Raw genomic sequence first — 24,975 nt, 5'->3', positions numbered from 1 at the left:
AATTGGCAGAGATTCACCACATTCACTTAGCTCTGACGAAAATGAGAGCAACTGTGCTTCCAAAGTGCACAGACTATTTGCCTTTGGTAAATCAACCCCAATGTAACGTCACTGCATTGTGAAAAATGACTACAATCCCATTAGGGTATTTTTTGCCTTCTGTGTGTCATTGGGGATAATTACTATTACTTCCTGACCTGTAGACAAAGCAGGAAATAAAAGAAAATAGCTCCAAAGCAAGGAAAATCCTTTCTTACATTGGGTTCACACTGCTTCACGGAGCGGCTCTCAGAAACCTGCATCCAATTCACAATAGTGCAATAGTGTAAACCCAGCCTTAGACAATTATAACAAGAACAAATGTCCTCATTGGAAGATTTCCTTTATAAAGTCCTGTTCTGATAACTCAAAATTTTATATTTTCTCTAACTTTCAGTTCCAGTGATAATGATCATGGAACACATCAAGGAAGTCACTCTCCTTAACCCCCCTGACGGTAAACCCGAGCGTGACTCGGGGTTGGTTTTACATGTTAGGATCGGTAAACCCGAGTCACGCTCGGGCTGGACGGGCTTACCTTTCGCTGGATCCACAGGCTTGGTTTACTTACCTTGTCCCTGGATCCAGCGATGCCACCCGCTGTGTGAGCGAGCGGGACCTCCTCGCTCGATTCACAGTCCCCGTGTGACGCCGATCTCCGTTCCCTGCGACGTTACGACGCACGGGGATGGAGAACAGCGCCAAATTCAAAAAAGTAAACAAACACATTACATACAGTATACTGTAATCTTATAGATTACAGTACTGTATGTAAAAAATACACACCCCCCTTGTCCCTAGTGGTCTGCCCAGTGCCCTGCATGTACTTTTATATAATAAAAAAATGTAATTTCTGCCTAAAAACTGTAGATTGTCCAAAAGTGTCCCTTTATGTCAAAAATGGTTTTAGATCAGCTAGAAAACAGTGATAATAAATTATAATCACTTGCAGAAATGTGCGATTTGCGGGGAAATTCGTCATAAAAAAAATAAAATAATGACAGCGACAATTCTGCAACTGCAAATTTCAGTGATTTTGAGTTGATTACATTATTGAATAATTTTTATTATAATTATATTATTATTTGTTATAATTATTTATAATTATTTATTATATTATAATTTATAATTTTGTTTTAAAAAAAAAAATCATACCCGGGATGCCTACAAGACTCTTGCTTGGTCAGATTTAAGTGAGTTATTTCTAAAAATTACAGGCCTACAGTATAAAACGCCAATTTCCTTGCAAAATAAATGTACCGCTTTTGGTACGTAATTCCAGACAGAATCATACCGCCAGGGAGGTTAATGGGGATACAAACAGCAATAAAAACCTGACAGTGGTTTTAACCCTTTGCCTCTGACTATCTACCCAAAACTAAAGAAAAAGTTTTGCCATTAGATACTCTTTGTTTTTTTAATACTCTGTACATGATTTTGCTGCTAGAGAGATAGCATCTCATGGAATTCTTTATTCCTGACACTGTCTGAATTTCATGTTATCTTGGGAGTCCAGCACATTCCCATGGTAAGTAGAATAGCATGTTATCTTACTGAATCACAATTTGGGCAAGGAGTCTTTGCCTCTTTTTGTACGTTCCAAAGCATAAAAAAAAGAAGCCACTACTGAAGGACGTAGAGAGGATAAGTCTTCTAGTTTAGGATTACAAAAGATTATATTAAGAAATGTCCATACACAGCCATAATTTTCTAAGTGTGACATTTAATTTGAGAATAGCATGCACCAATTAAGATAGGAATGGGGGGGGGGGTCATAGTGACATTAACATCAGTGCCTTTTGGAAGAGAATCACAGTGTTCCCAGTGCAGAGGTGCAATAAGGACAGACAGGGTAGCTGTCTTAGTACTTCTTATTCTAAGCAAGTCATCTGCATTTATGTCTATCCATGACAGAGAGGAATTGGTTGCAAACAACAGGTAATGGGTTACTAGGGAGGGCTGCAGAAATCATATGGCTTGGGATGTGATTCAGCGAGGTACTGCATTTTGGAAGGGAAACATGTTCCTAGGGATAGCCTTTGGGCACTGCTGAACTCCTCAAAGTATAGAATTTACAGACTGTATCTCAGAAATAAAAGGACCCTTGGAACCAATGTTCTGTAGCCTGCATAGGTATCTTATCTACGTTTAATACAGAGCTCTTTTTAATTACAAGTGTATTTAGCCAATGAACATTACACTTTGTATTTCCATTTTTTGGTTGTCAAACCAGCAGTTTGTTTGCATCAATGTGTCTTTGCTCATTTTTAAATGGTCTCATGTGTTAAACTCTTCTTTTTGAAATATAAATCTGTATATATTTTGTACATCTTCTGTTGGTAATTGACAAAGAACATAGTTAGTTACCCAATGTAAAATAAACCAAAATGTATAACTTTCTATTTGACATATTCAATAAAAAAAAAAGAAGAAAGACATTAAAGCAACTTAAACTGAATACTTTAACCTAGAGGTTCCTCAACATGCAAGCAGAAGCTTTTAATTTCCTCACTCCACCCAAATGCCAGTAGATTCTGATGGGACAAACTTCTGATCCATTTGGATAGTGTCAAATCCTTCAACTTACTTACATGCCCATACCTCTTTATTGGCTTATCACTGAGATAGGCTACCTCAGTGGCATTAGGAATGTGTGTGTGTTGCAGGATGGGGCAGGAAGGGTGATGCAAGCTTTAATACTACCAGAAAGTAGGGATGAGCTTTATGTTCGAGTCGAACATGACTTCAACTAGAACATTGGCTGATCGCCCGTTCGCCAAACACCAAACAATTTGGGGTGTTCGCGGCAAATTCGAAAAGCCATGGAACACCCTTTAAAAGTATATGGGAGAAATCTAAAGTGCCAACTTAAAAGGTTAATATGCAAGTTGTTGTCATAAAAAGTATTTGGGGACCTTGGTCCTGCCCCAAGGGATATGTATCCATGCAAAAAAAAAAGTTTTTAAAATTTAAGTTTTTTTTGGGAAACAAGTGAAACAATAAAAGTGAAATATTACTTTACATTTCGTACCTGGGGGTGTCTATAGTATGGTGGTAACGTAGCGCATGTTTTCCATGTTTATAACAGTCTCTGCACAAAATCACATTTCTAAAGGTCATTGAAAAATAAAAATAAAAATGTGTGTGGGTCCCCCCAAATTCCATTACCAGGCCCTTCAGGTCTGGTATGGATATTAAGGGGAACCCTGTGGCAAATAAAAAAAATGGCGTGGGGCTCCCCCCAAAAATCATAACCAGACCCTTATCCGAGCACGCAACCTGGCAGGCCACAGGAAAAAAGGGGGGACGAGAGAGTGCCGCCCCTCCTGAACCGTACTAGGCCACATGCCCTCAACATGGGGAGGATGTCCCCATGTTGATGGGGACAAGGGCCTCATCCCCACAACCCTTGTCCGGTGGTTGTGGGGGTCTGCGGGTGGGGGGGCTTATCGGAATCTGGAAGCCTCCTTTAACAAAGGGGACCCCCAGATCCCAGCCCCCCCATATGAATTGGTAACATTGTACTCCTACCATTTCACAAAAAAGAGTCAAGATGTTAAAAAAAAACACCCCAAGTTGGAACAAGTCCTTTAATAATAATAAAAATCCCAGCGCCGTATTCCTTCTACGATCCCGGTCTTGGATCCGCCACTACGGATGATACCGCCTCCACTGGAGGCACCTGGCCGAATGACGCGGAAGCTATTTGACAGCTCTTTTATAACTGAGGACGGAGCCATCCATGACGCGTGACCCTTCACCTCTGAGGCGTCACGAGAAACCCCCGTTGTGTCAGAGGGGGTGGGGTCATCCGTCCACGTCACAGGGCCTGGTAATGGAATTTGGGGGGACCCTCACGCATTTTTTTTCAATGACTTTCAATTACTTTTATCTGTATTGCCGGGACCCGACAATTCATTATAGCCACGAGTAGTTTTAAATTACTTTTTTTCCTTTAGAAATGTCATTTTGTGCAGAGACTATTATAAACATGGGAAACATGTGCTACTTTACAGGCATACTATAGACACCCCCAGGTACGAAATTTAAAGTAATATTTCACTTTTATTGTTTCACTTTAAGCATTATTAAAATCACTGCTCCTGAAAAAATTGCAGTTTTTAAAACTTTTTTTGCATTGATACATGTCCCCTGGGGTCCCCAAACACTTTTTATGACAATAATTTGCATATTAACCTTTAAAACTAGCACTTTTGATTTTTCATGTTCGTGTCCCATAGACTTTAACGGTGTTCCGGTGTTCGAACAAATTTTTTGCCTGTTCGCATGTTCTGCGGGAGGTGTTCGGCTCATCCCTACCAGAAAGTTGCAGAGTTTTTTCCAAACAGAATGGACTAACATTTGGGTGGTGCTAGGGGTATAAAAGCTAGGTTCTTACACTTTGTACCTGTTAACAGCTTTTGATGTCTGGATAATTTGAAGTTTATATTGCAATGCTCAAAGCAGACAATTATTATCCATATTGTACTCAACCAACACCATCAAAGTGATTGTTGATTGATTGATTGCTATGTCTTTCTTGCAAAGTGTTTTTTTTTCTTAACCTCCCTGGCGGTATGATTCTTTCAGAAAAAACATGCTAAAAGCGGTACCATTATTTGCAAGGAAATTTGGCGTTTTATATTGTAGGTCTGTAATTTTTAGAAATAACTCACTTAAATCTGACCAAACAAGATTCTAATAGGCATCCCGTGTATTACATTTTTTTAAAAACAAAATTATAAATTATAATATAATAAATAATTATAAATAATTATAACAAATAATAATATAATTATAATAAAAATTATTCAATAATGTAATCAAATCAAAATCACTGAAATTTGCTCAGTTGCAGAATTGTCGCTGTCATTACTTTTATTTTTTTATGACGAATTTCCCCACAAATCGCTATCGCACAATTCTGCAAGTGATTATAATTTATTATCGCTGTTTTTTAGCTGATCTAAAACTATTTTTGACATAAAGGGACACTTTTGGTTGCTATGGACAATCTACAGTTTGCAGGGAGAAAAAAAGTTTTTTATTATATAAAATGACATGCAGGACACTGGGCAGACCACTAGGGACAGGGGGGGTGTGTTTTTTTTACATACAGTACTGTAATCTATAAGATTACAGTATACTGTGTGTATAGTGTTTGTTTACGTTTTTGAATTTGGCGCCGTTCTCCGTCCCCGTGCGTCGTAACGTCGCAGGGAACGGAGATCGGCGTCACACGGAGGCACTATGTGAATCGAGCGAGGTCCCGCTCGCTCACACAGCGCGGTGGCATCGCTGGATCCAGGGACAAGGTAAGTAAAAAGTGCCTGTGGATCTAGCGAGGCAAGCCCGAGACTGACACGGGGTTACCGATAGTAGCAAGAAAATCTAACCCCGTGTCAGTCTCGGGAAGACCGCCAGGGAGGTTAAGGGTGCTTATGTTTAGTATGAATATTGGCTGGAAACATAATTTAACACAAAGTGGTTGATTTACTAAAGGCAAATAGGTTGTTCACTTTCCAAGGAAATTCTCATTTTGCAAGAGAAATTTTCACTTCGCTAGGTAAATGAGTGGAATTCTGCTGACTTCTATCATCCAATCATGTGCAACAATTTTTTTTTTTCTTGTTCTTGATTGGGTATGTTTTTAAAGTGATTTCTCACAATATTCACGAAGTTAAGGGAAAAATCCATTGCAAAGTGAACTGCTTATTTGCCTTAAATAAATATACCCCAGACAAGTCTAAAACAAGTCTAAAACTGTGTTTGATTGCATATGCAGTACATTAAATAGCCAATAGACACTTTTGTCTATAGATTCTAATGTTTTACACACTGTAGACATAAAATATAATAAATAGCAAACCATTTGAAATATACATTCCAGAAGTAAAAAAGACATTCCCAGGAGACAAATTGTTAGCAGCTTTAAAAACTGAGTAAAGTGTACAGCTACATATTGCAAATATTGATATCTTCTCTTGTAATAACATAAAATATCACTTTTCAAAACATACAGGGACGCCTCTAAAGGAAATATTTCTGTATTTTAATCAATAATTTTATTTTACATTACTGTCTTTTTTACAGAATTACAGTCCTCAATATGACTCCAAATCTGGATATGACTTCAAATCTGGCGCAGGTCACATGGGGGGTCAAGCAATGGCTGTAAGACTCTAATCTTCATTCCGTCCCACTTAACTTTTCTTTTTTCAGAAGTATGGTAGTGAGGACTGTACCAGGTTTTTGACCAGGGAACTAAATACCTAAAACATCCTCCATGAGACTAATTTGCTAAAGAAGTAAATGAAATGATGCAACAAACCTGTATGCCCTTTAAATACCCAATCATGTTCAGGGTGATTGTCTAGAATTCCCCTGAGCTTGTTTGGGTGTTTGAAATGAACACAGGCTCACTGTGCCAACATGAAATGTATTCCTTTTGCTAAGGAATATATATTATATATGGATATTTTATTACATGGTTCTGTGTTATGTTATTTGATATGAAAAATGGACACGGTTAGTTAATCACTTAATGACTTAACAAATTGTTATTCCATGTGACAGGTTGGAGTAAATACTGATATTGATTTTGGTTCTAGGAACAAGCCATAAGTTTAACACATTTCATTGCTGATTGCCACAATTCTGTCCACAAGTTTATGCAAAGAAATTATGTTAAAATAACTAAACATTGGCTTGCATACTGCATTACCCTCTAGATCCACCATTTTGCTTTCAGATGTTTGATAAGAGAAGGTAATATATTCATTGTACCAATAGGTACAATGAAGGGCTGTAAAAGGGCTGTAGGACCATCAAAATAGCTAAAAATGTAATGAGTTGAACTCTAGACAAGTAGCCAGCAGTGACATACATACACTATATTACCCAAAGTATTGGCACGTCTGCCTTTACATGCACATGAACTTTAATAGCATCCCAGTCATAGTTCATAGGGTTCAATATTGAGTTGGCCCACCCTTTGTAGCTATAACAGCTTCAGCTCTTCTGGAAACAAGGGGCCAGATTTACAAATGAGATACGACAGCGTTTCTCCTGATACGTCGTCGTATCTCTGTTTCTATCTATGCGACTGATTCATAGAATCAGTTACGCATAGATAGCCAGAAGATCCGACAGGTGTAATTGTTTTACACTGTCGGATCTTAGGATGCAGTACCGTGGCCGCCGCTGGGGGGAGTTTGCGTCGTAAACCAGCGTCAGGTATGCAAATTAGGAGTTACGGCCGATCCACAAAGTTTTTTTGCGTTCGCTACGTCGGCGCTAGTATAATTTCCCGTCGCTAAGTTACACTTTTTTTTGGTGCCTTAACTTTAGTCATCGCTGTCTAAAGTATGGCCGTCGTTCCCGCGTCAAAATTTAAAAATCAACGTCGTTTGCGTAAGCCGTCCGGGAATACGGAAGTACGCTACGCGCGTCGCCGTTTAAAAAAATGACGTCACGGCACGCAAAGCACGGCGGGAGTTAGGAAACAGAGCATGCGCAGTAGGTCCGGTGCGGGAGCGCGCGTAATTTAAATGGCACACACCCATTTGAATTGGCCCGCCTTGCGCCGGAGGCCGCGGGCGTAGGTTTTCATCGCAAGTGCTTGGTGAATCAGGCACTTGCGATGAAAAATTGCGGCGGTGTAACCTATCTAGGATAAGTTACGCCACCGCGATTCTACGTGAATCTGGCCCAAGGTCCATAAAGACATTGATGAGTGTGTTTTGGGTGGAGGATCTTGACTGACTTGCACAGAGTCCTGACCGCAACCCGATTGAACACTTTTGGGATGAATTAAATCAGAGACTGTGAGCCAGGCCTTCTCGTTTACGTCAGTGCCTGACCTCACAAATGCTCTCCTGGAGGAATGGTCAAACATTCCCATAGAAACACGTCTAAACTTTGTGGACAGTCTTCCCAGAAGAGTTGAAGCTGTTGTAGCTTCAAAGGGTGGGCCAACTCAATATTGAACTCTATGGACAAAGACTGGAATGTCATTAAAGTTCATGTACTTGTAAAGGCAGGTGTCCCAATACTTTTTCCTAATATAGTGTATATGTAAACTGTCCGACCTGCAAATGCATTTGTAATTTTCAGCCAGCCCTGTGAGCTAGACAATTCTGCCAGACAGGACAAGCCGGTCGTCTGCCTCCCGGCAGACAACACTAATTGGCACTCTACTTTGCTGTAACAATGTTCAGTGTACAGACTGTCATCGCTGTTGGAAGCAACAGAGCCCCAACTGGCTTTTCTTAATTTCCCCTTAATGATTCTTTTAATGAAAAATGATCGCAACTGTTTTTATTTTCTATCTACCTGGAGTTCAGCTATACGGAAAAACGAAACAACTGAATTTGACCCCTTAACATGTCTGGATATAGAAAAAAAAAACTTTTTTGCTTAGGCAATTGACTCCATACAATATAAATTATAGTTGGCAAAACTAGTGGCACATCACATGTATAAATGACAGATTAATTGTTTAATTCATTCATTACTAATAAGTTGACAAGGTATGTTACATTGCTTAACCACAATGACTAATTTTAACATATATTCTTGCATTGAAACATAATTTCATCGTGAATCAAAGCATGGAAAAATAACAAGAATTTACATGTCTACTAACATTTAATAAACTTTTTCTCGAATCCAATTATCAGATAGTTTGCCAAACATAGTTATTTATGAAAGGTTTTCAGTTCCTGTAAACATGTACTCATTGTACTTACTACAGTATATGAGGTTGCATAAGGAATAGTTTGCTGAGATTAATGAGTTATTTCAACATTGTTTTTTTTTTGTATTGCATACTAGAACGTTCTCCTACAAACTGGCAATTCACAAATACACACTTAGCTGTTAGAAAATATATTTTTTTAGGTACTTGTGTTTACTTTTATTCCTGTTCTTTTCAATTGACACCCCACTGTTATGAGGAGTAATACCATTTTTGAATTGACACATATGATCAAAATTATTTAGTCAAATCAATAAAATAACATACATGTGTAGTTTCCTCTGTGGCATGTTTGCTGGTAAGTCTTTCTTGCTTTGCCCAACAGTGGACTCAATCCAACAAATGAAGGCAACACACAATCTCCTCCCCTCATTTTATTCATTAACATGACACATCCCACAAGACTTTTCTCTCTGATGCTTTTTTTTATAGAACTTGGTTGTTCTTCTTTTTATAGCACTACAATTTACTCTGTGCTTTTCTTATTATACATTCACTTTAGTCTCTGCCCCTAAGGAACTTTCAATTTAAAATCCCTACCCTGCATGCATACATAAGTCAGGAACCTACTAGCAGGTCTTTCTAACAGGCAATGCAGTTACTATATAGACCAATTATTGTTACGAGTTATACTGTCATAGGTACCATTAGGTCAAAATACCACAAAAAGTAGATGACCTTGCATGAACTGTAAACCTCTACACATGTAGATATTCATTTTGTTATTTCATTCTAATTTATTTACAAGCAGTTTACTTAAATGTTTAACTTTCCAATAACTCTTTTTTATCCAAAAATACGCATGTGTTGCATGAAAGATTTTAACGAGTACATTTCATTTTACCTAATGATGACATTCATTCCTACTAAATCAAACTCATCTAATCCACAGTCTTGAGGAGGTGTTTTTCCTAACATGTCATATAACATAATATGTCTCATTATGTGCTACTGATCTACATTCCATTACAGCATTTATTTTTTGACTGCAGACTCCATTAGCTGGACTTGACAGAAGAATTTGGTGACACTCCATACTCCTGTTACCTTTACCATTATTGATCTGCATATTTTTTAGTTATTAAAGTAGTACTGCCTCTATTCTTCATGCTTTTTTATAAATATTGCTTGACATTTTACAGTAGGAGCGAGTGATGTTAACTTTACATACACACATATATAAGTATTGAGAAATAGGTTGGGACACTAGGTTAATCATGCAGAATATGACCATAATCTTTTAGTTCAATTTCAATATAATGAAAGATGTTCTTTAAACAGACAGCTCACCCAAAACTGACATTTTAATCATAGGTAAAGCCTAGCATAATGATTTTTTCTGTACCTACCCAACTTAGGCTTTTGCTTCTTACCATCTAGCATTAGGTTTCCCACTCACATTGTTGTATTCTCCATTATATAAATACAATACAAATTCATCAGAGAGAGTGAGACCCTCTTTAAATGGTCACAACCTGCTTATAGGTTGAAAATGCAAATGCTTATTCTGTCATTGGAGTCTGTGGGTTTGATTCACTAAAGGCAAATAGACTGTTTACTTTGCAGGGATTTTCCCTTTAGCATAGTGAATGAGATGAAGATCTGTGGACTTCTATCATCATCATAGGCGTGCACAGGGGGTGTGCCGGATGTGCCTGGGCACACCCTAATCATCCTGTGCGCCAGTCCCGAAAAAAAAAGGCAGTACACCCTGCCCTCCATGCCCCATTTGTTTGAAAGGGGGCCCAAGCACCTTCCAAGCAGAAGGACCAACTGTACTGCCTTATTGCAGATATCGATCCTTTTATTCCTCCCATTGCAGTGCTGCTGGCTTCTCCTCATCTTCCTCCCTCCGGCTGGGATGTAGGGGGATCGGCTCTAGCATCTGCACCTCCATCCTGTCCTCAGTCCCTTTTTCCGTCTTAAATGTAAGAGATCAGGCGTATGTTTAGAATCCTGATATTTCCCAAAAGGGCAAGTAAAAAAAAAAAAAAACTAATTCACATGTACTTTGCACTCGGACTGCCTAGCTACTTCCTACGTATGTTGCTCTGTGTTTGAGCTTTGGGGTGCACACTCTAATGTAATAGTCTGCACACACCTATGATCATCATCATGTGCAAGCAACAATACTTCTTTTTTTTTTTAACATGCACTGATTGGGTATTCTTTGCAAAGTGATTTTTTTACCACATTAACTAAGCTAGGAAAAAAATGCTAGTAAAGTGAACAGCCTATTAGCTTTGGCAATTCATCTTCATTGAGAGATTCAAAATCAAATCTTTTAAAGGATAGTTTCACCTTTTAAACATAATTAGAGTTTAACATGTAACATGTTCTAGCACATGTTCTCCTCACCCCATTCCCCTGTGACAGCGGACAGTGGCCCCCCCACCCTGCAGTAGCTGTCACTGTTAGCATCAGCATGGTTGTGCAGAGCTCCGCCTGCACAGACGCACATTCTGTGATGAATTAACTAGTCCTGTCTTCCAGAGAGGCATACACCTTGTATTTTTCAATGGACTGCAAGGGTGCTGCTCTATTAAACCTTCCTACAGCTCTGAAACTAACAGCCTGTACAGAAGTAGGGGCATACAGCCATAGGCAGTATCTGCAGGAGCCTGACATTGCACCCACAATCCATTAATCCCGGGTTCAATGCTCCTAATAAATGTATTTTTCTCCCTGCAAAAAATTGTCTATCCCATAAGGTTTAGCAAACAATGATCTCCCAAAGGCTGAAATAACGAGTTATAATTTCAAACTGTATGAATGCATTTTATTTTATTTTATTTTATTTTAAATTGCAGACTTAGGGGCAGGCATACATTGGATTTGCTTGCTTACCATGAAAAACTAAAAAAAAAAAAACATAGAGAAGTATGACTTGCTTTTTAGCAGAATTATTTATTGCTTAGACTTTGTGCTTCAAAGGATCTAATTTATCTGCAGACAGTAAATGGATTAAGCTAAGAACTGTAAAAAAAACATTCATAAGACTTTTGGACCAAATAAAGTGTCCTTGTGGTAAGCGTTCACTGTGCTAATTTACCAATGACATCTGTTTATAAACAATGTTTGTAAAAAGCTTTTCATTAAAGTACAAATACTATGCTAAACGCATTGATATTTACATTCCTCATCAAATATCGTCACGGTTGAGTTTATTTCCAAACACCTTTGTTATCGATTTGATTGAATGGATGGAAGATAATTCATTCCACGGAAAACACTTGAAATGTTCAAACTGTAATATTTAGATTACAAAGTATTTTAGAATTTGTGACGCACATGCATATTTGCAGCCCTAGGATTTCTGCATCTTGCTATACCTGAAGTCTTGGCCATACTTTTGTGTAGTCCACATGGACATGGGCTTTAGATAGCAGGACTTCTGTGGGTGGCTCCAACTGGAATGCCCAGTGTCTAAAGTCCCATACACACTATCAGTTTTCCTGCAGGTTTTTCTCTTCAGGTTTACCAAAACCATCTAATATGAGGTCAAACCTTAAGAGTTTCAATTTGTATGCAATCAGGCAGGCCCTTCCACTACATGGTTTTGGTAAGCCTGAAGAGAAAAACCTGCAAGAAAACTGATAGTGTGTATGGGGCTTAAGCAGTGGATCTGCCAATGCTTTTTACTAATAAGCAAATGATAAGCTTACCACTTTAAAATAATGAATTCCTAACCTACCATTAACAACTAAAAAAACATTAAATGGTAGTTTGTAATCAGTATCAACACCAATATTTTTGTCAAGTTGAGAGGCGCTGCTGTGATCAGGTTATTCTGGGGCACTAATGGACCTAATCAAAACTAAAACTGACCAGCATTTTTTATATACACAGGCAACTCAATGTTACCATTGGAATAAAGTACCTCAGGGAACCTAAAACACGCTTCCATCCAGACAATCCAATTTATATATTTAATCATTGTGAACATTTGTTATATTATATATTTATATGATTATCTCTATATCTTATTTACTTAACAAAGCAATGTTCACTGAATGGTAACTTTTGAATATCTGCCCTAAACAATACAGCCTTTTCTTTCTGTATATCCTTGCAGTAAAGACAAGCTCAATACTTTTTCAGGTAGCAATTCCATAAAATGATAAGATTATTGATTATGCTCACATAATGGGTGCTGATGTTGCAGCCACCTATGGGAGTAACTTCCATGTTGAAACTGACTTAATATGCAACACATGAACAGTTCCTCCTGATTTCCACTATTTCATAGACTGTGCAAATGAGTCTGCCTATACTGACATTCTAAAACAGTCTTCGTAGAAAGCAATCCTTTCTACACTTGACACAGTTAAAGGACATTTGATCAATAACAAGCTCAAATAAATATTAAGTAAATATGTTTTTTAACTTTTCTAAGGGTTTCAGGGTAACCATCTCATGCATACCAACCTATAGCTCAGCAGCTAACACCTAGTACAAGACCTAGCCATACCATCCCTTCTAGGTGAGATTCTATAGAGTGACAGGTTTGATGTCTGAAGCATGATCAACTGGAAAGTGATAATCAGTTCACCAGCAGTCAGATCTCATCAATATTGCCTGAAAATGACATGTATTTAGAATATAGTATACGATATATATATATATATATATATATATATATATATATATATATATATATATATATACAGATAGATAGATAGATAGATAGATAGATAGATAGATAGATAGATAGATAGATAGATACTTTGTAGCCATCAAATCTAGTTAAACTACAAACTGTTTTATTGGTTTAAGAATATTTAGCCTTATGTTCCAAGCACCAAGCAAACAAAGATAAATAAAATACACAATAAAACCAGTTCCTATTGTGCATTGTCAAGCATTGCAGGATCTCAGTTATAGAGCTGCATTTCAAGTCTAATGGTCATAAACTATGAATTAACATAATATACCACCTTTCTTTTCTACGTAGGGTTTTCCTGGACCTCCTGGCCCTGCTGGACCATCTGGCCCTGCTGGACAACCTGTAAGTATTATGACTACTTTATCATTAGATTGTAATCTTTGCCTGTGCTTGCCATTTTTATAGTGTTGATATCCAGTTTATTTAGCATTTTTTAATAGTTTTCTGTTGCATTTCAGTACAAAGAGCTAACATATATATATATATATATATATATATATATATATAAAAATATATTTATCCGTGAATTCAGTAGGAGCTAACATATATATATATATATATATATATATATATATATATATATATATATATATATATATATATATATATATATATATTTATTTATCCGTGAATTCAGTAGAACTTCTCTTTTTTCCTCGTCAAGTTCCTCGACAGGTTCCTCGATGAAAAATATACACACGACCGTTTTCCTCAGCAAAAAAGCTCTCCCACCAAGTTTCTTGATGGATTCTGTCGAGTTTCTCGGTCGTGTGTACGAAGCCTTAGGCTAAGTGTACATGTGTGACTAAATTGCTGTGCCTCTGAAATATGAATTTTAATTGGATCACCGTTGGGAGGTTTTTGACAGCCAGTGAGGATGCAATGTGATGCCTCCTCGTGGCCTGGTTTAACATCTTAAATAGAAATATAAAGTAAAGAATAAGTCGCTATACATGTTCATGTGAAAAACTGACACAAAGAAAAACACTGCATCAAACTTAAATGTGCACATAAATGAAAAAATAAGCAAGCATAAAGTCCATAAGTGAATAAATCCCAACACCAAAACGAAATGATCTGAGATAAAACTTCTAGATCTTCCACCACGAGTGCTCAGTATGAAGATGGCCACTCACCAGAGCCGTTTGCCCTCTTTTTACAGGACGGTCAAAAAACACTTTGGGAACACCAGATTGGTTCAGCTAATGGCATAAATGAACATCTACTGTCTTTATGTGCTATTATACAATAAAAACACAATGGATGAACTGGAATATAATGCAGTCACTGGTTTTGGCATTCTGTTCATGCTTAGTTATGGCTGCATTTATAGAAATATTGACATTAAAATAAATGTTAATGGAAGTTGACATAACTTTTCACTAAAATGTTAATTTTCTTTAGGGACCTCATGGATATCAAGGACCCGCTGGTGAATCTGGACAGCCTGGACCACCTGTAAGTGCCTGTATTTAAAACATGCAAAAACAAACATTTACATATTCTTATCCAATGATAATCAGTATGTCAGTAACCTAAAACCAAAGGCCCAACACACTAAGCTCTAATGCATATTATACTTGTCTCAACAATTGATATTGGTAGCCATGTGATTTATATATTTTTAAGCTTTTTATTCTGTTTTTAGGTGTGTTTAAATGCATGAGCGAATTACACAAAAATGATGGCATTGCCAATGGGCCTAAACCATGCATGTAGCAGAAGAGGGAAGAGGGGTTCTTTCCTAAAAGACACAAAATAAGTGGACTCTGGAAGGATGTTCAATTCTTATCACATATCCCACTCCCTCAGTGTAAGGAGCCAAGTCAGGTTTTTGGGCAAGCTTGCATCGCCAATGACAAGCACCTATGCAATAGTTTCCCTGAATCCCTGAGGAAAGGTTGTCACTGCCTAAAAAGTGAGATTTGTCCCTAGAAGCTATTGCACAAAGTATGAGCCTACTGACTGCATGGTTTACACCAGGGGACTGGTGGCCCTCCAGCTGTCGCAAAACTACAAGTCCCATCATGCCTTTGTCTGCGGGAGCCATGCTTGTAACTATCAGCTTGTAGTTTTGCAACAGCTAGAGGGCTGCCAGTTTGAGCTTGGTAAGCATGGTGGAGCGCTGCGGAGGGGGGGAGCGACGGTACGGAGAGTGTGTAAGAGCGATCGGGCAGCAGCAGAGCCGCCCAAATGCTCTCACCTGACAGGCACAAGTCTGCCTGTCAGTTTAACACACAATCCCGCTAGCTGCAGCCACTGGATTGTTTGTAACACCCCCCCCGCGCCGTTAGGTCCGTATGACGTACGGACCTGGCGGCGAAAGGGTTAATATAATATGTACAAATGGGAGCTGGGTATTGCCACTGGGAATATGATGAATACATTTTAGAAAAATACTGTGCCGATGGCAGAGGTTCTTTTCATGTGCCTCAATAAATCACATGCCTGGGGATGCCTTAAAACTGTATGTTATGTTTACAGAACAATATGCTTTTCACAGAAAATCTTAGCATTAGCCTACACTGGCTGTGCATATTTGTCTGTGAAATTAATAATTTTTCTTTTACAATTAGTTTGGCTTACATATAGCAGCACACCCGTCTGATTCGTGTCAGTCTGAATGTAGTAAATAAGATAAAAAAACTGTGTGGGGTTCACCTTAAAATTCTGACCAGACCCTTATCCAGTCGTGTGATTGGGTGACTAGGCAGGTGTGGACATTTAATAATAATAATAATAATAATAATAATAATAATGTGTGCTGTTACTTTAATTTTCAAACAGTATATGACCCTGGGATTAGATCTAAATACTATTATTATATTGATGCATATTGTTTCTGCTATTGGCGCTGCTGTGATCAGAAAGGTCGTTTTGACCAGTGGATAGAAATTAGCCATTTGTACGGCGAGACTGTCCCTGTTGATTCATAACTGTCCTGTTGTTGGCCAATTAAAAATTCCCTTTGAGAACAAACAGTAGTTTATGCAGCAGTGTAAAATTGGACAACAGCAGGACATTTTTAATCAGGGAAAATTGCACAAAGTGTGCCAGAGACAAAAACCAAGAGACAATACTTCTTGTCAGAGGCACTGAGCTCAATGAACGGCTTGGAGCCTTGGACCAATGGTAAAGCACCATTGGCCCCAGCTGTCCAATAAAAATGCTGCAGTGGAGGCTCACCTCTCACTGTAGTGTCATAGAAGGGGGGGATGTGTGTAAAAGACAAATGCTATATTCCAGCACAGCCTTCTTAACTAGAAGCAAAAAACATGCGTTTATGGGTATAAAATTTACCCATAATCCCATGTTTTTCTCACACAATTAGGAGAATGTGAATCTTCTAATGCTGAAAGGTTACTGTGTTAATCAAGCTAAATCATATATTATTATGCTATAATAATAATTTATTATTTAGCTATTTACTGTGAAATTACTGGTTTGAAGTTAAAACTTCAGTAATTTGTCCATTAAGCCACCTGCTTGAGTACAGATTTTGAAAATATAGAAAATTACATTAAAAACAACATATAATAATAATCTGTATATTACTTACTATGGTAATTACCCCTTGCCACCCAGGCCAATTCTGACACGTCACTCCTACATGTAAAAATAATATTTGTTTAGCAGAAACCCTAGGGAATAAAACAGTGGTCGTTGCATATTGGTGCCCTGGCAAGAGAACTGGGATTGATGTTTACATTTAAATGTATGCCTGTTTTTTATTCACTATTATGTATTTCTGTAATTGTAGGGATCTCCAGGTCCAGCTGGAAATGTAGGGCCTCCTGGTCAACCAGGAAAAGATGTAAGTGTATTTTCCATCTCTTGCAGCAGCAGGTCATTATCTTTGTTGTTTGTATAAAATAAAACATTAATGTCATAATAGTTTATTGTTTCAACCTCACATGGGAGCAAAAGTTGATCATGTATTACAAAAAAAAAATGAAATTTTGCTGCCACAAGTTCTGGTTTATGTGGTCTTTCCCCCAACTTGGCCAACCCCCTTTTTACTGTATATACTGCTTGTCTCTATTATTGCTCTTCCCAAATCATTATTCTGGTTTGTATATATAGGATAGTAACAGAAGAAGCTTCCCACAGCACACTTTGCATATATATATATATATATATATATATATATATATATATATATATATATATATATATATATATATATATATATATATATATATATATATATATATATATATATATATACATATACTGTATATCACTGAATGCATTACTGGCTAAATAATTTAGCAGAGGGTATTGTAACTTGAAACTTACTAAATACCTGCAGAGTAGGATAAACAATGCAAACAGAGTCAGAATGGTAAATAATATTCATAAAGTACAGAACAATGATATTGAAGCTGTGTTCCTCAAATCAATGTTTCTGTGTCTCAGTCAGGGCACTAGGTGGCAGCACATGGCAGTCTCTATGAGGTCTCATATGCATTGGCGCAAAGAGCTGTATAACATAAAAACAAGCATATTTCTTTGCCTAGGAGTGATAGGCTTTTGTGTATAGTGGCCTGTACAAATCAATTACATGCTGTGGCTGTACATGAATAACTCCACATCTGAGTGTTTACATGCTTATGGGGTATTGTACTGTATGTGTCCCCTGGATGCAGACAGTTTGCATTCAGGGCTGTTGATCTATCTCTGTATGCATTTAAATGCTCAGATGTGTACAGCTGCAGCCTAATGCCGCGTACACGCGATCAGGCTTTTGCCCGACCAAAAGCTCATTGGAATTCCGACGAATTCCATCGGAGTAAAATAAAACATGTTCTCCGATGGGGCTTTTTCCATCGGAAATTCCAATCGTGTGTACGCGGCATAACATTGATTTGTACAGGCTGCTGCCTGTGAATGTATTCGCACATCTGTACTTGGGTGGTAATGGTGTAAGGTCCCCATGCAGTCGTGTAAATAAATCCTACAGCACAATAGTAACAGCAACAAGAAAAGATTTACTACTTCAGTAAAAAAAAAAAAACAGTTCTCAAACAGCTACTTGCACTTAACCTCACAGAGCTTCATAGCGAAGTACATACTAGGTCCGGTAACACAGGTGAGTGGCTGGAGACACAGGGTCACTCCAATACTCTGTTAGCAATTGGAAAATTGCTCTCCCCAGTGGTTGGGTCTTCCACAGAAGATCCATGTTATCAGGCTTTAGCCCAGCTGCCAGCACTGAGACTAAGGCCCCGTACACACGACCGAGTTTCTCGGCAGAATTCAGCCAGAAACTCGGTTCAGAGCTGAATTCTGCCGAGAAACCCGGCCGTGTGTACACTTTCGGCCGAGGAAGCCGACGAGGACCTCGGCGAGGAAATAGAGAACATGTTCTCTATTTCCTCGTTGTTCTATGGGAGAACTCGGCCCGCCGAGCTCCTCGGCGGCTCCAGGACTGAACACGCCGAGGAACTCGATGTCTTTGGCACGTCGAGTTCCTCGGCCGTATGTACGGGGCCTCACAGTGTATTGCCTAAGTTGTGTAGATGTGCATACCCCTCAATCATTGTAGTAGTATGTACATATACGCCTCTATATATGAGAGATCTTACACAAAAGATGTAGTTCCATCCGCACTACACATTTATTGATATCGTTACATAATATATACAAATTACCCACTAGACAGTATTTACAACACAATGTACAGTAAAATGCCCTTGCATACATGATAATTCACAAATTACCCACAGCAACCATATTTACAATACAATGTACAAGTATGGAGTTAGTTTACCTTTCCACTTCAGGTCGGGGCATTGTAACTGCTGTTTGTCCCCACACAAAAAGAGACTCATAGCTTGGTGCCAAAGCATTATAGCCCCTCCTTCCTTTACGTACTGTGGCTAATATAATTCTCCCTAATTGGTCACTGTACTTAGCAAATGTATACTGAACACAGCCTGATTGGATGAGTCAAAGAAGGCTGCTGTTTACAACCCATGTGAGATGTGATCAATGAAAAATAAAGGCCAACCTTTGAAGTGGAACCAATTACAGCATCACCAACACAACACTCAATAGTTTAAACACACTTCCCTCCAAATGAAATACACTTCTAATTGAAAGAGATTCATAATTATAATATAATTATAACTCATGAGGCAACAAGTGGAGGACTCTACACCTGACTGCAGATTACACCTCTGCTTTATGAGACACGACGCAAATGCTAAATGTGTTGATAAAGGCAACTTTCACACTAAGTCAATTTACAGGCGCTATAGCACACCTACCAACTTTTTGGGATGGAAATGAGGGACCCCTTACCAAGCCCCCTTAAAGGGGAATAGTACAAAAAAAAAACAAGATTGGTTAAACCCACTAGTGCTTTTTTTTTACCACTACTATTCCTTTATATTGGCTTTTGTCAATTACAAATGCAGCAATTTAGAAATCAGATGAAAGGTTTAGCACTGGAAAACACTTTTTAATAGATAAAAAGTGCATTTTATATACATCTATATAGAACAGACCAAAATGAAAGACAAATGAGGAGGAATGAGGGACAGAGTAGAGTGGGCTGTGTCTGCTTTGCTTATGCAGACTGGACACAGACCTGTCATCTGCCCACTCCGCTCATTGTGGCCCGCGACTGGTTACTAAGTCCCTTAAGTGGCCCTCGTTCTTCAAAGGTTGGGCACCCCTGACTTAAGTAGTAATACTGTAAATTTAACTATCTGCATCCGTAACTGTCCTTAAGTCGCATGAAAATGCCAACTTGCAGCATGTATTTCAAATACACATGTAAACAAGTATATGTGGTCATATCTTCAAAGATATCATTTTGAAAGAAAAGAATGAATCTTCATACAAAAGCCCACATTTCTGCGTAACTGTCATTAAACCAAAAGCCCAGGAGATGGCAGTGTTGACTTTTACATTAGTTTAAACTGGGGATTTTTTGCAAGAGATGTGATTTCATTCTTGGTACATGCTGTAGCTGAAATGTAACGCTTGTACATTACAACACATTGTAGTAGTTTTAATAACTCATCAGAACATCTATAATAATACATGAACAAACTTTGCATTTATTAGTTTAGCCGATTTTATGTGATCTAACCATTCATTTATGATTTTGCCTGTTTTTTAAAAAAAACATTAAAATAAAATGGAACTGTACTGTATGTATTTCAGCAGGTTTAAAAAAAATCAATGTGCTTAACTTTTACAGACAGAAACATTGCTTTCTGTTTTAGTAATTCTTATGCTCTAAATACATACACTTTTTACCACCAGCAGCTATCTACAAACAATCCATTTTTTTCTTAAATACTTGAAAATGCTTACTGCATTCACTTTATATATATTTTATTACTTATTAAAATTCTAAATGGTTGCAGTTCATTTACTAGAAATAGGCAATAAAGATTACCTACCCTTGGCTGAGAACCTCAGGCTTGGGAACTGTGGAGTTGATTTACTAAAACTGGAGAATGCAAAATCTGGTGCAGCTGTGCATAGAAACCAATCAGCTTCCATGTTGTTTTGCCAGAGCTTAAAGTGGAGTTCCAGCCTTTTGTTGTTTATTAAAAGTCAGCAGCTACAAAAAGTCTAGCTGCTGACTTTTAATAAACAGACACTTACCTGCTCCACGGTCCAGCGACGCGGCCACCCGGAGCTCCGCTCCTCTCCCCCCCCCCTCTCCGGCCGGCGCGTCCATTCAAAGTGTGGACACCTGGCCGTGACAGCTTTCGGCTTCATGTCCGGGCACTCACTGCGCATGCGCAAGTCGCACTGCACTCTATGAATGGACAGGCGATCTCCTGGGACCTGTCACGTGTCCCTGGAGATCGCCTACAGGGAGGGGCTGCCTAAGGCGAGAAGAGAAGTCGCCGAGGCTGTCCCTCGGTGGAAGGAGGAAGTTGGACAGGAAGTCCCACTCCTACCGAAGCCCCCACTCCCCCCCACCCGCCCCCCTACAAAATGACATGCCAAATGTGGCATGTAAGGGGGTGAGGAGTGCTTAAAGCTGAAGTTCCACTTTTAGGGTGGAACTACGCTTTAATTGAACAAGCTTAAGTTAGAAGCTGATTGGCTACCATGCACAGCTGCACCATTTTTTTCATTTTCCAGTTTTAGTAAATCAGCCCTTCTTAGAACATGTTATGCAAGTGTATGGGGGAACTGTTGTTTTGGGGAAGGTATAAAGTGTAATTGTGTACCACTTTTTCTAGTTTAAGTGCTAGTAAACTCTGTACTACAACTTGTACCTACAGGTAAGCCTGTAATAAGGCTTAGGCCTCTTACACACGGTCGTGTGTATGTTTTATGTCGAGAAAACTGTTGTGGATCTTGACGAGAAAAAAAGAGAACATGTTCTCTTTTTTCTCGTCGGGAGTCTCAATTTTCTCGTCGTGTTCCTCGTTGGGCTGGTTTACAACGAGAAACACGTTCGTGTGTATGCTTAGAAACCCGCGCATGCTCAGAATAAAGTATGAGACGGGAGCGCACCTTTGGTAAAAGTAGCGTTCGTCACGCTGTAACAGACTGAAAAGCGCAAATCGTCTCTCACCAAAATTTTACTAACACGCGGTAACACGAGATTAGCAAAAGCAGCCCCAAGGGTGGCGCCAATGGAATGGAACTTCCCCTTTATAGTGCCGTCGTACGTGTTGTACATCACCACGTTTGAGAATGACGAGATTTTGTCTTGACAGTGTGTACACAAAGAAAGCTTGTCAAGATTCTCGACAAGCCTGACAAGAAACTCGTCGAGGAAAACGACGTTTCTTTTACGACGAGATTCTCGGTCGTGTGTACGAGGCCTGAGTATGAGAAGTTCCTGCGTTGTCTGTGCTCAGTAAAATATATAGAATCATAAAAAAATTGGCTACACTATATACCATATAATCAACAATGTCTGCTATAACAAATGACAAAGCATAACAATAAAAGTTCATATAGTGCTGTGATGTTATGCTTTGTCATTTGTTTGAGCAGACATTGTTGATTATATGGTAGATATTGTAGACTAACTTTTATGATTCTATATATTTTACTGAGCACCGGCAGCGCAGGAACTTCCCTTACTAATAAAAGACTACACACCTTTTTCTTGTAGCAGTCAAAACCTAATTTAAAATAATTTGAGCACACCAAAACACAGGGACACTTATGCCATGTACACAGGGCCGTTTTTCATGATGAGAAAACTGACATTTTTTAGATTGGTCATGAAAACCGGTCGCGTGTATGCTCCATAGCACTTTTCTCGATGAAAAAATTGCCCGCAAAAAAATTAGAACCTGCTCTATTTTTTCTCGCCGTTTTTCACGTCGTTATTTTTCTTGTTGCGAAAATCGCTTGTGTGTATGCTTTTCCGAGGGGGAAAAAACGTGCATGCTCAGAATCCAGTATGCAACCCAAAAGGAGCCCAAAGGGTGGCGCCATTTATAGGCAGGCAAGGCAGGCTTGAGAGGAATCACAACGAATCACGTTGAGAAAAAACGTTGTTTTTTTTTTTCAGGACAGGAAAAACAGTCGTGTGTACGCTGCATTATAGTATAATAAGGCTTACCTGTAGGTATTGTGAATATCTCCTAAACGTGCACAGTTTAGGAGATATTCAGAGTGCATGCAACCAATAACATAATTCGTGCATGCACTCTGAAGGTCCGGCTACAGTGCCGGACCTTCAGAGCCTGTGCCAAAAACAGCAACTCCTGCACACATGCACGGGAGTGACATCATTGCAGCTTTGGCCAATCACATAGCTTTGTTTCAAGGTGATTATTTCATAATGTGATAGTATGTGCTGTGAACTAGCACATAATGCCATTGCCTTGCAGGTTTTGTTTTTGTTTTTTGAACAACGGCAGTTCACAACCGCTTTAATACCAGCAAATGTCCCACTGGGGTTGATTTACTAAAATTGGAGAGTGCACAGAAACTAATCAGCCTCCATTTATTTTTGTCAAAGCCTAATTGAACAAGCTGAAGTTGTAAGCTGATTGGCTATCATGCACATCTGCACCATATTTTGCACTCTCCAGTTTTAATAAATCAACCCCACTTGGTCATTATGAAAACATTTAGTTAATCTGCACTCACCACATTGCTTTGAAGTTATGTGTATAGCTCCAATGTACTCTACATTGCTTTACAGAAAATGTGGCTGATCACATCAGTCCTTGACCCAAAAGGAGCTTGTAATTTATAATTCCCACCACATTCCATCAGGTTACGTACAAATTGGTATGGCACGATGTGGCTCAACTCTACATGTTAGGCACCTGGGCATGATTACATAGTGCCACACTAAGACCCCTTTCACACTGAGGAGTTTTTCAGGCGGTACAGCGCTAAAATTAGCGCTGCTATACCGCCTGAAAAACTCCTGCCCACCAACCTCAATGTGAAAGTCGGAGGGCTTTCACACTGAGGCGATGCGCTGACAGGAGAGAAAAAAAATCTCCTGTCAGCAGCATCTTTGGAGCGGTGAGAGGAGCAGTATGTATACCGCTCCTTAACCGCTCCCTCCCATTTAAAACAATGGGAAACCGCGGCAATACCGCCCGCAATGCGCCTCTGCAGAGGCGCATTGCGGGTGGTATTAACCCTTTATCGGCCGCTAGTGGGGGTTAATACTGCACCGCTAGCGGCCGAATCCCACGGCAAATCCGAAGGTATGGCGCCCCTATTTTTAGCGGCGCTATACCGCCACCGCGGCTCCCGCCCCAGTGTGAAAGGGGCCTTAGTCTTCTCTGGAAAACACTCACATACTTGCCCACTGAAATATTGTTTCAAGCTCCATCGGGCTGTTTTGATAGCAGTGCTTGCAATGTTCTTGTCAGTGTGGGGTCATACGGGGGATGATTTACTAAAACTGGATAGTACAAAATCTGGTAAAGCTCAGCTTCCATGTTTTTTGTCAAAGCTCAATTGAACAAGCTGAAGTTAGAAGTCGATTGGTTACCATGCACAGCTGCACCAGATTTTGCACTCTTCAGTTTTAGTAAATCATCCCCATGGTGCCAAGTGAGATATTTACCTTGTACTCAGGTGTGCTTAGCAAGTGATACAAATGTCTACCAAAGTAGAATCATACACATTTCTACATTTCATTTGCGATGTTATTTTACTGTGTTCCCTGCTTGACACGGGCAATGTTCTTCTTGGCATTTTTATGGGCAGAGGGAAAGGGTACAATATCCAAGAAGGTTCTTCTAGCAACTACAGAGATGTGCACAGCAGGTAGACACATAGAGGATCACATAACCCCCCAGAGTGCACTTATCGGTTGTAGCAGTCATTAAAATGTTAGGTTTTCCTCTTGTTCTTTTATAATTGTTAGCATCTAGTAATATAAAAGCTATCTGTACTATATTAACTTCATGTAACACACAATCTATCACTTTAGAACTAAATAAAGGTCTGTTTTATTTTTTTAGGGTGAGTCAGGCCGACCAGGCAGACCCGGAGAACGTGGAGTAGCTGGAGCCCCTGTAAGTAGCTTTTATAGGTTGCAGTC

The 24,975-nt window shown here is 39.0% G+C and overlaps 1 protein-coding gene across 1 annotated transcript in view; it reads left to right on the top strand.

Annotated features, from left to right (window-relative positions):
• COL3A1 (collagen type III alpha 1 chain) overlaps positions 1 to 24,975 on the top strand; it is a 108,828-nt gene that overhangs the window by 34,371 nt on the left and 49,482 nt on the right. Inside the window, exons 5-9 of the mRNA XM_040357174.1 lie at positions 6,133 to 6,213; positions 13,752 to 13,805; positions 14,868 to 14,921; positions 17,224 to 17,277; positions 24,896 to 24,949. Coding sequence (XP_040213108.1) covers positions 6,133 to 6,213; positions 13,752 to 13,805; positions 14,868 to 14,921; positions 17,224 to 17,277; positions 24,896 to 24,949 — 297 coding nt within the window. The remainder of the gene's footprint in view (positions 1 to 6,132; positions 6,214 to 13,751; positions 13,806 to 14,867; positions 14,922 to 17,223; positions 17,278 to 24,895; positions 24,950 to 24,975) is intronic.

Source organism: Rana temporaria, chromosome 6, assembly GCF_905171775.1.
Source record: "Rana temporaria chromosome 6, aRanTem1.1, whole genome shotgun sequence".
Taxonomy (NCBI): Eukaryota; Metazoa; Chordata; class Amphibia; order Anura; family Ranidae; genus Rana; species Rana temporaria.
Note: the sequence above shows the minus strand (reverse complement) of the source record. Positions and strands in the feature narration are given on the sequence as shown.